This window comes from Vigna unguiculata, chromosome 7, assembly GCF_037176805.1.
Source record: "Vigna unguiculata cultivar grain cowpea cultivar isolate G323 ecotype 2 chromosome 7, ASM3717680v1, whole genome shotgun sequence".
In the NCBI taxonomy this organism is placed as follows: domain Eukaryota; kingdom Viridiplantae; phylum Streptophyta; class Magnoliopsida; order Fabales; family Fabaceae; genus Vigna; species Vigna unguiculata.
Window position 1 is genome coordinate 8,032,957 of NC_140798.1, and position 12,325 is coordinate 8,045,281.

The following is a 12,325-nucleotide window of genomic DNA, read 5'->3' on the forward strand; positions in this document are numbered from 1 at the left end:
AGGTCACTGAAAAAAAAAAACAAATTGTAGTAATAAACACCAGAAAACACAAACAAATAATCGCACTTATCACAGGAGAATGAAAAAGATTTTTCATACTGAAGTTTCACATTATCATATTATATGAAATTTTCGTGATTATCTCTCTCTTTGTAAGTATACACAAATTTTAATATCATTTCATCTGTTTAGTTTTTAAGAAAAAGAAGGATAAACCCAAGATTTCCACTACAACATATCATGAGAAAATTGAACAAGGATCCATGTCATAGAATATTCCATTCAATGCATCTGTAATACAACACTCTAGGGTAGTGCACCCATATAAATCCCGCTTGAAAAATCTACATGAAGATTTTTGTTACCAAAAATATAAAAAAAAAATTGCAGTAGATTAAAGAAGCCAAGGAAAAACGAAATTTTTAATCTTAAACAGATAATGGTTGGACTCAGGAGTAGTGTGTAGATCGCAATGTTCTGTCATTTTTCATCTGCGGCTGAGAGTGTTTTAAAGTAGCAACATAGCACAATCTAAAACCTCAAACTTTTATTGAAAAGTCTCAATTTTGAACTCACTCGGAAGTGATGGAGTCGCACGTGGATCTGGGTTTTCTCCTACACGCTCTCATGCCATCTTGGAACTCCGTTAGTCCTCAACACTCAACCCCAATCTCTGCTAATTCACCGATTATACGAAAATAATGATCAATTTACAATCTTTTCCCTCTTTCATAAACTGGGTCAGGTTCCTTTGCTTTCGGGGTTCTTCACTTACTTGGCCATTGCTGGATCCGTTCTCCCTGGGAAAGTTGTTCCTGGGGTTGCTCTACCTGATGCAACTCGTCTTCACTATCGATGCAATGGTCAGTTATAATATATGCATGTTAACGACAATGTGGTCGTTCTTTTATATATACATAAGAAAAAGTGTGTTGGGGGATTTTTAACTATGTTTACATTTTCTCAGGTCTGCTCTCGCTTCTTCTGTTGGTTGCGCTTCTTGGGATCGGTGCCAATATGGGTTTTGTGTCTCCCACTGTATGTGTTCCCTGAGTTTTTCTGTTTTTTCTAGTTTTATTATAGTGAACTCATGAAATGGAAGATGGATTAGATTGTTCAGCTTCTTTCGTGAAGATTGAGGTTAAGATGTTTAATGTGCTTTTGTGGTAATTATTGCAGGCCATATCAGACAGAGGACTTGAGTTGCTGTCCACAACGTTTCTCTTTAGTTTTCTTGTATGTAAGCTTAGAGTTGATATTTCGAGTGCCAAAGTTTGGCATCTGATCATTTATTGGACTAAACTTACATGCTCTATAAGTGTTTTTGGTATTGTTATCTGATCAGAATTGAAATTTCGTATTTGATGCGAACTTTTATTACTTGTATTATCGAGTTGAAACTCTAATTTTGATTAGATTACACCCAAAAACACCTTCTAAAACCGAACTTGCCTGTAGTTTTGTGTAATTTATTATTTGTCATCTTTGTCTATTTAAATACTCTAAGTGACATGTATTCTTGGATTAGTGTCTCTTCCCGAGATTAGCAATTTGTTCACAAGTTACGGCTGATTTGAATGTTACGTTTTGCTGCTAAACTAGTATATGTTGAACATTAATTTGTTTGTTTTTCGTATTTAAGGTTTTCTACTTTTCTTCAATAGGTTGCATGCACTGATCTTGTTGTCGAGGCCATTGCTTCACCAATAATGGGGCTCATTTGTAAATACCAATTTGGTATAAATATATTAGTTTTCAAATCCATCCTACAGATATACTAGAAATGAAATTATGAACATATTACATTTTAAAATCAATCAACAATATAGTCTTATCCTATTGGATGAGATGGCCACTTACTCCATTGGGCTCTATTAGTAAAACTGGTTAGAGCGTGGTCTTTTCAAATGGTTTGTATGCAGTTTTCTTTGACATTCCTTAACCTGTTTAATTGAACTATTCCATTTGATCCATTTTTAAACTTAACTGATGAAAAGAAATTATATGACCACTATGTGGACATCAATACCTTCTTCCTGCAGTTAGTGTTCAATCACTTCTACCTACATTTTGGTTATCCCCTTACAAATTTGACATAGGATGGTTTATTTCAATCATCATTTATGATGTTCTTACTATTCAGCATGGCATGATAATTTTATACCCTTTTGGTTGTCAGTTTTGTTGATCTTTTGAGTAAAAATGGCAGGTGACCCTGGTACTGTATTTTTCTGGTTGCGAGTCACAAAGTAAAGGTTCATCTCTAAAACCTCATATCAGTGGGAACCTGATACATGATTGGTATATTCTAAATTGAAATTACTTTAGCTAATGGCTAATTTAATTGAGAAGTGGGGCCATATATTCTAAATTGATATTTTGCTTTCTTTTTATTTAAATAGGTGGTTTGGAATACAACTAAATCCTCACTTCATGGGTATTGACCTCAAGTATGTGATTTTCCCAAATTTCCTGCTTGTTCTCATTTCACTTGACTGTTTTCAATTTAAGCCATGTTAAAAATATATTTTTATTCCCCATCTCTGCCAGTGAAAGATGTATTTTCTTTTTCTCATTTAACTTGACTGGTTCAATTCTGATTTATGATCTTACTATGAATGATACATCTTGCCCCAACCTACCAATGAAATTTGTATCTCATCTAGAATACCATCATGATTATTCTGAATATCAAACTCTGGTTTTTATATGATCTGTAGATTGTTCTATTCTTTTCTTTGAGAAACTTGACTCAGTTTTCCCTGCAAGGTTTATTGACAACCTACATGTCATGTTTTGACATCCTATTTTTTTAACACTGGCCAAACAGACTAGGTCTTAAAAAAAGTAGAAAGCATAAATGTGTGTTTTAAAGAATAAAAATTGGAATTTTTATACTGGACACTGTACTAGTAATCATATGATAGAGCAAACATGGATAAGAGATGCTTGTATTGTGTTGTAATTTTAACCTACAAAAAAGGAGATATCGATGTAACCATAAATAGAATAACAAACGGTTTTCAAATCGGTCTTAAGACATGAATAATAATTCTTGAAGTTATTTGTGCCCTTCTGCACATCCTACTCTCATGGCCAAATTTTAAATTTTTTATCTTTCAATGTTTGTTCTATATTTCATCATTTGGCTAAATTTGGGATAGTATCCTTATCCTTATTTTCTTAGGTTTTTAAATGCCCTTCTGCATATTCCTTAGATTTTTATTTTCACATCATTTGTACATATATTTCACATGCATGTCCACTGATTTTTGCATATAAGATTACATCATCAGCATATTTAACGAGGTGTGAATGATAACTGAAATCAATCTGGCATTTTGTTATGGATTTAATGGATTATCAAATTGCAGATTTTTCTTTGTTAGAGCTGGAATGATGGGGTGGCTACTTATCAATTTATCTATTCTTATGAAGAGCATTCAAGATGGTACTTTGAGCCAGTCAATGATTCTCTACCAGCTATTCTGTGCAGTAATCTCAAAAACTTTCATGTCTGTTGCAAAATTAAAATGTGCTATATTCTGTGCTTGACATGTGAATTTCTGCATTTCTATTCCAGCTATACATCCTGGACTATTTTGTACATGAAGAATACATGACATCCACGTGAGTTACATATGTTCCACTAGAAGACTTGGGTTCTATAAATTTCATCATGGGTTACCTGTTATGCTAAGTTTTAAGATGTTGATACTCATTCACTTTATTGCCAATTAAAATTCTTACACCAATGAGAAACTTTCATATGATGAATTTTTAATAAAATCTACCTTCGCATTGATCCATATTTTGCTTATAAAATTTCACATTTTTTATGCAATTTAAATATGTTTAAATTAATTTATAATATACTTTTCAAATGAACAAGAACATCAACAAGTTGGCCATCGAAAACAGGCTTGAAAGTGGTAGGTTTTTGTGTTCTTTTCTTTTTTTAATATTTTTGAATGGGGCATGGTGACATTGGAAGTGCAAGCACCTGGATGGAGAAGCATGCATGGCCTAGTAGAGGTTCAAAGTCAAACCATAACCATCACACCTCTAAGTCCTAAATCCATTTACAATATTTTTAGAGGAGAGGGAAGGGGATGGGGTGTTTGTGACACTGATGCTAATTTATTTTGCTGTAAAAGCCTCAGTACTTTTGCTATGATAAAGTTTGTAGTCACAATGCATGAATCACTTTAACTTTCTGCATCAAGGAAAGAAATATGAAGTACTAGTACTACTACCCATTGTAGAATTCCTAAGATAATAAATTGACATAATTGAATTATATGCCATAGCTGCATTAGGTGGATGAGTAGTTGTATTATCTGCAGTTCTTGATAGGGTGAAACATGATTTTTAAAATTCGCTTCAAAACATTAGATTGTAAAAACCAGGTTGTGGAGGAACGAGTATAACTTATAAGTACAATGTCCAAAATACAATGGGCCTATTTGGGTTAGCTTCTTCATAAGCATTATCGGAAGAACAAAATAAGAAGGGAAAATGAAAAAAATTTATACACTAAAATTAACTTGTGCATGAGTTAAAAATCATCTTGTAGAGAAGCTAATATAAGAGAACTTTTATAAATTAGTTTTGGCATAAGCTTAGTTAAAATTTTTACTGAAAAGTCTACTCGAATAAACCAAATATGTGGGTAGAACAATTTATCAAAACCCAGGATCTAGGTTCAACACAGTATATATACATAATTTTTCATCTAAAAATCTACAAAGATTTAACTGAACAACATTTCTCCTGAATTTTACAGTAAACTGTGATCAGGATATCCATTTGATCAATCACATATGATCCAATTCCCCTTTCTAACCTTATTATTGTTTTGTCTTCTGCAGCTGGGACATAATTGCTGAGAGATTGGGCTTCATGTTGGTCTTTGGAGATTTAGTGTGGATACCTTTCACTTTCAGCATACAGGTATTTGCCATACTTGTGAATTTGGATGAGAAATAGAAGAGTTCGAACTTCCAATTTGTTTGTGTAAGCAGGGGAAACGTTACCTTTTTTGTTCATAGTCATACATACAGTTGTAAACTGAACTTTTCCATTCATGAACTTAGTTTCACCTCTCAAAGGTGTTTGAGGAGTTCTTGTGTTGACATTGAATACTCCATTCTGTTTGTCATCTTGATTGTGGATTAACTTGAAAGTGATTTTGGTGGATGGTCAGTCACTACTACGTATGTAAATCAGGTCTGTATTAGGTTAGGCTAAGTCTAAAGGACAGAAAATTCTGACAGATCTTATTCTTGTCCTTTATTACCAGCTGAGGGTCCTTCTGAAACCCAACGGTTGGAGGATCTGCAACATACACAAGTATGATCCATAAAACACAAACAAGAGCAATCTTTAAAATAAAATAAAAAAAGCCTAATTGAACAAATTTTCCATCCAAATGGCCTTCTGATCTTTTGCTTGGGCATGGAAGGAGGTTCCGTAGTGTCCTTTTTGACAATTGTGCTGGGCTTTTCATCCATTATCTGATTTTTTTTTTCTCTGTTTATTGTATTTATGTGTGATATAAGTCATTTTCTACTCTGGCCACTTTCTCAAGTTCTATGGTATACCAGCCTTTTGTGAATAAATCTTTTGGTATAAAGTATATATGCCGAAACTTGCCAATGCATGTAATGATGTTTGTCGACATGTAAAAGAAATTGGTGAGATGGAGTCAACGATTATTATTTGTTCTGTTGATTTCCTGAGCACACTTTTGTCTTGCCAATTTGAACTATGACACATGTTCTATTTGGGTGAATTGTGACAATCAATATACTAGTAATTTATTGTGTACAAGTAATAATGAATCATGATCACATCATCTATTTAGAACTTGAATAATTAGTATAGTAGTTTTATTAGCTGTGGTACACTCTGTATTTTAAATTTGTTTCCCTAGTAGGAATATTTGCTTAGGTAATTGTGAGGATTTTGGTAGGTTGATTTGATCATAGTCTTTTTGACTTATTATGATTCTGAATACTAAGTCAATTATTCAAAAAATGGTATCGATTATATGCCGCCTGGATATTTGCACATGCATATAAAGTGCAGTGCTTTCAAATGCTTTAAATCATGTTTCTTTTCTTTCCTCTTTTTCTGTACAAAAGGAAGCACAAGAACATCAATCATATACAGTTAATTCAGTAACTAAATACTTGGTGTATTACTCATCCGTGATAGAATCAGTTGAAGAAGATAACCTACTGAACTAAAAGAAAACTAGTTGGAAAACAATGCCTAAAGGCCTAGAAAACGGGCCAATGAAGAATTTGAATTTGCATTCCTCTTAGAATAATGCTGCTTTTTCAGATAGCAGCCCCTGACTTATAATTTCTTCAATGTGTGCATAAGTACCATTACAATTGTTAAATATGAAATGTGTGTTATTTATGTCTTCCTTTTTGTTTGCTCTGGTTTCTGTCTGACATTTTAGATTTCTATAAATGAGGGGACTTTCCAAATCATTTTCCAAGAGACTCTCTTCCTCTCTTGTTAATGCATGTTTTTCATATTTAAATAAGAGAAATTTCTCATATGCTGAATCCATTTTGTTTATTTTCTTTTGTGCGTGTGTACGTGTGAGCTATGGTCAAGACTTGATAGTAACCAACAAAGGTATAAAGCACGCTTCAAACATAGTTCATCTGTGTTGGAAATGAAACTTGCTACTGATTTATTTAGCTCCATATTATATCTATTGCATTAAAATCTTGCATGTATTGACAATCTGCAATTGCTATTAGGGGTGGTGGCTATTGAAGAACAGTGTGGAGTTAACAACCGCTGCCGTGGTAGCTAATTGCTTTGTCTTCTTGATCGGGTAACTTGTAACATGTAAAAGTGACTTCTGTAATGCATATACTCCTGAAGTGACATAAAAGAAAATTTTATGAAGACTGAAACTGATCTAATAAACTCATACATTTCTATCAGTAAACCTTATAAACTGTAATTTGTGTAATATAACCGTGCAGATATATGGTATTTCGAGGAGCAAACAAGCAAAAACACGTGTTCAAAAAGAATCCAAAGGCTCCTATTTGGGGTAAGCCTCCAAAAGTTGTTGGAGGCAAGCTACTAGCGTCTGGTTATTGGTAAGCTTTCATTTATGTTGAAATTACAGGGTTTTAGATATAGGGGTAAAGGAGAATATAGTGTAACACTCTGAAACTGATATTCAGTATGAAGTTTTACAATGTGATGCAATAATAGATAAGCACTGGCCTTGTTCATACAAACACTAGTGACTAGACTCTTAATAGTGAACTAAGGAAACATCATGAAATATAAAGAAATATGGAAACTCAGAAACAGGAAAACTAATCCTAAATACTGTTTGATATCCCTTTTTCTTGTTCTCTAACTACTTCTGATGTTATGAGGTAAAAAGAAAAGATGATTGTCATATTTTTATGGGATTCATATGCATGCCTGGCTTATTTTTTGAACCCTTCATATAGCTCATAATTTGTGACAAACTTCTTTTTGCAAGAATTTATATTTGGTGCTGTCTTTAATCATTTGTCATCCTAGAGCTGGCTATAGCAAAGTTCATATCCTTATTCTTTTTCTTATTGAAGTCATGAATCTTTCTTATTTTTATTGTTCTTATTATGTTGAAGGGGTGTTGCTAGGCACTGTAATTACCTAGGGGATTTGCTGCTTGCTCTCTCCTTTAGCTTACCTTGTGGGATAAGGTGATCTCCTTAACTAGTTGCTTTATTATGTTGACATAAATCATGGATATTTGTTATTTTTCTAAAAGAAATTAATGTCAAACATTTGTATTTAACTCATTTTTGCAGTTCACCAATTCCATACTTCTATCCAGTTTATCTTCTTATTCTGTTGATTTGGAGAGAGAGAAGGGATGAAACTCGTTGTGCAGAGAAGTATAAAGAGATATGGGCAGAGTATCGTAAACTTGTGCCATGGAGAATATTGCCTTATGTTTATTAGGAGCATAATAAGGGCTTCATTTTGCCAATGCTACTAAACACTTTGATGTAAATTGGTTCTTGGATCTTTTCTTGTTTGTGTATGGATTATCATGCTCATGGCTTTCTTTTTTATGGCCATCTCTTTTTGATATGATATTTCTCTATTTGTTTTGAAATGAGAATGGCATGGTGCAAGATCCTTGGCTTATCTTATAATCACCAGTAATGTTGGGAATGATATTCCTATTGGAATCAAGTTGAAGTCGCATGTCAAAATAGTTGCTTCCTTAGTAGAATGTTAAAAAACTGTTGGATTCATAATGAGAAACAATTTGCTTAAAAAAGAAACAAAATCATTGATTTCTTGAAGATATAAAGATTTTGCAGGTTGTACAGTGGGACACACCAGAACTGCTGAAATGCAACTACCAGCTCTTAATGCTCCAAATCCCTTTTCAATTTTCTAATTACCATGAACATTGAAAATGGTAAGTATGAAACTAAGACCACAACTAAGAGCATGAAGTTAATATGTGAATACACAAAAAAAATCCTGACATTTTCGTTGTTACCCTTGTCGAGAACAAAAGTTCAATATGCTTTAGTAAATTTCACGTTATGTTCTCACAGCACTTGAATTCCTAAAATTTCCCTCACATGTTTTCTTGACATAACTAATGTATGCTCCATATGTATTAATTTGATCTAACTTTCATTTGGAGGGGACTAATTTTTTTAAATGACAGTATCTTCTTTCCTTGACATGCAAGGAATAACAAAAGCCTTTAGAATTTTAAGTCAGCAATGCTACCTACTATTGTTGATTTAAAACGATTTACAACACTGGAAATTATATTCTAAATATTACTTCCAATTCTCATTAAGATATATAATGTTTCACTTCAAGCAACGAAGGTTGTGTAAAAACATTGAAATACCCAACGAAGGATGTGTAAAAATATTGAAAATACAAGGTGATACGATCCTATCCAGAAAAAAGTACAATTGTTTCTAAATTTGAATCATCAAGAGGCACGACATGAATAAATCAGAGAAGAACGCAGAATAAGACAGAGATGGAGGATGCTACACATAGATGGAGGATGCCACAATCTAGCAGATTGATAAGTCAAGTGAAGATTTGTCATAAAGATGTTATTCTTTGATAAGAACCAAAGGCCCTAAGCCAAGAACAAAGAGAATCCTCTCTTTAATGAAATAAAATTCAATATATGACTAAAAGTCTACATTAGTTTTTTATACCTCTATATATAGGCACATAAGTTTAAGAAAACCTGAAAACCTTACAAGAAGGCCCAAGCTCAAAAACATACAAACATAAACTAATTTATAAAAGAAAGCCTAAAGCCAAAAACATAGAACATAACTAATTTCTAAAAGAAAACCCAAAGGTTGATCTTCAAGTTCATATTCAAGTTCTTCTTGTATAGAATCTTGAGATAGTCCTCTATCACAAGGGAGAGTTCAATTGTGTTTCTAAAATCTATTGTACACTTTTTGCAAATATTGTGTTATAGGGAATATTTAAACGACAATTTTATACAGTAAATATTCAATCTATGGTAGTTGCATTTGATGAAATAATCATGCAAAACTTATTTTCTTGTTAAAATCGTTTTAGTTATATGAAATTTTGTCATGACTATCCTTTTATGTTAGAGCAATAAAAATAAAATGAAATGCAAAGTATAAAGATAAAGGAGAGAATAAACATCATTTTTATACTAATTCATCCAATCGGTAGACTGTCATATTCTCGATCAATTGAGTGAGTTTCATTAAGTAGACTAGTGTTGTGAAGTACAATTTGAGTATTCTTTGTGCTTATAGTCACTCTTGACTAATTCTTTGAGTACTCTTTCAACAAAATACTCCTGGTTCAAATCGAGTATTATTTCAGATCTTAGCCACTTCTTGTAGACCTTGTTCAAATATTCTTTCTATAAGTCATTTTTGACTCAGTTTGAGTATTCTTTTGCCTCTCAATCACTCTTTGTTGACCTGTTCATCTATTCCTTTTACATGTCATTTTTTTTTCAATTTGAGTGTTTTTTTACCAAACAGACATTCTTGGTTAAGATAAGATGTTTACAATGAAGTGATTAGTGATCACATGATTGCTCACTAGAGATGTTGATCATATGTTGATGTATATAACATTGATGTTGGATTGAACACAAATTGTGTTCCTTTTGAAGATTTTTGTTAGCTTAGAAAACTTTAGCTATGTTTTGGTATTACAAAATGTAGTCTCTCTCTTTCTTATTATTCTTCAATTTCTTTATATAGTATTCAAAGAAAGTAGTCAATGTGAAATTGTTTTTTGTCATTCAGGAGTTTAATGTTTTTTTAATGTATTCCTTTGTAAGAGCTTGACATCGATAAATGCATTTAATACACTTAATGCAATAATAAATGTTATTTTCTTTTTTACATCCCAATTTTTGGATGTATTTACCTTCTTCTTGAGCAATGTGCATTTCCTTAATTTATCCAAATTTTAGTGTCGTACAAAGTAGACAACTTTTCTAAAGTTGACCATGCTTAGTTTATGGATTTATTGAAAAAAAAAACATTTCTTTGTTTAAAAGATACTTCGATGTAGTGTTATCAATATCGGATAACGTAAAATATTGGTGATCCAAAAATCCTTTAAAAAGTTATAATGGAAACCATAATGATTTACGGTAAAAACATTGCGGTCAAAAGAAATATAATATCACCACATATAATTCTAATATAAAAGTAATTATATTATGTCTAAAAATTAAAATAATAATAACATCATATCAAAACACTTCAAATTTGAAGTTTGAAACATAAAATAAAAACAAATCATAAAATAGATCTATTAAGTTTCTAATCATCAAATTCTTCTTCAATCCCAACATAATTATCTTCAATATTACCATCCAATGAGGTATATTCTTCCTCCTCTTCCCCTTCTGAAAGACTCTTCTCAAAGTTAAGTAATCTTTAAAACTCAGAATCAAAGCTATCATGCAATTCATTTTGAACCCCAATTTAAGTCTTCTCTTTACCCTTCTTGGTTGGTGTTGGAGTTGCACCTGGACCTTTCTTAGAAGCATGGGAAGATCCAATAACAATACCACAACTTGATGGTTGCTTTTTTTTATTGGTTTTTTGTGCGCTCACATCTTTATGAACTACATGCAAACTTAAAATCTTGATTGCTAGCTTTTGTAAGTTGGGAGTTGCATGCTTGTAACTCTTCCACCATTGAGCTACAAAAGCAAAGAAAGTAACTTAGAATGTAACCATTATATCTTAATGCAATTTAGAAAGTGTTTAAGTCTCGTACTTAGGATTGTGGTCTTCCTTGATTCTTTGGCAAAAACATCACCAAAGAGTCCACTTGCAATCTAATAGAGAGGCAACTCAGTTAAAAAAAATTGTTGCACATCCTTACTTGACACCAACCCCTTGATGCAAGCATACAATCCATTTATAAACTCGAAATCATATTTCATGTCTGAGTTAGAATAATAAAACTTTGGGTTTAAGAAGTGACCAGTTGCACGCAAGAGGTGATGAAATTGACATGTCCATCTACTATCAATGATTGCAAATACATCATTGTATTTACTTTCATTGTTGTTGAATGAATTCATTATAGTTTCCTTGGCTTTCTCCATTGTTATATATATATATATATATATATATATGTATATGTATATGTATATGTATATATGTATATACATATACATATATACATATATACATATACATATATACATATATATGTATATACATATATATGTATATATGTATATATGTATATATATGTACATGTATATATGTATATATGTATATATATACATATATACATATATACATATTGTACATGTACATACATATATATATATATATATATATATATATATATATATATATATATATATATATATATATATATATATATATCCTATAACTCTTTTTCTTTCCCATCCACTAGATGACGCACATGAAAAAGAGGAGTTGTAACTTTGAGAGTAAATACAACATGATTCAAAAATGAAGGCATAAGAACAGTTTTTGTAGTCTCCATCCCCTTAGCTTACGTAGATAGCTTGTTATTGCTCCATTCATCAAAAGTGAATATCTTTCTCAAATTTTCCTTCTTTTGGTGCAACCTTTATAATGATAAATAGGATGTATCAACCTTGTAACTACATGCCTTACCAATTCTCTCTTATTTGTAAATTGTCTCGGCAAATTCAAAGTACTAGAATGGCTATAGATAAAGCCAACAAGACTAACTCCTCTTTAAATTGTCTTTTTTATCAAAGGAAGCTTTCCAATAT

The 12,325-nt window shown here is 31.9% G+C and overlaps 1 protein-coding gene across 1 annotated transcript; it reads left to right on the forward strand.

Annotated features, from left to right (window-relative positions):
* The first annotated feature begins 371 nt into the window (after positions 1 to 371).
* FK (Ergosterol biosynthesis ERG4/ERG24 family) lies at positions 372 to 8,195 on the forward strand. The gene is made up of 13 exons (XM_028081488.2): positions 372 to 645; positions 746 to 863; positions 968 to 1,038; positions 1,180 to 1,236; positions 2,210 to 2,301; positions 2,403 to 2,450; positions 3,375 to 3,495; positions 3,584 to 3,630; positions 4,872 to 4,953; positions 6,783 to 6,859; positions 7,014 to 7,133; positions 7,662 to 7,736; positions 7,845 to 8,195. The coding sequence occupies exons 1-13, from the start codon at positions 586 to 588 to the stop codon at positions 7,996 to 7,998; spliced, it is 1,122 nt and encodes a 373-aa protein (XP_027937289.1). The 5' UTR covers positions 372 to 585; the 3' UTR covers positions 7,999 to 8,195.
* Positions 8,196 to 12,325: the final 4,130 nt, after the last annotated feature.

Bases quoted from the DNA above. Each gene is read 5' to 3' on its own strand.
- FK (XM_028081488.2), top strand. From the start codon at position 586: ATGGAGTCGCACGTGGATCTGGGTTTTCTCCTACACGCTCTCATGCCA. The intron at 3,631-4,871 runs GTGAGTTACATA...TGTCTTCTGCAG, and splicing joins GAAGAATACATGACATCCAC to CTGGGACATAATTGCTGAGA. The intron at 7,737-7,844 runs GTGATCTCCTTA...TCATTTTTGCAG, and splicing joins AGCTTACCTTGTGGGATAAG to TTCACCAATTCCATACTTCT.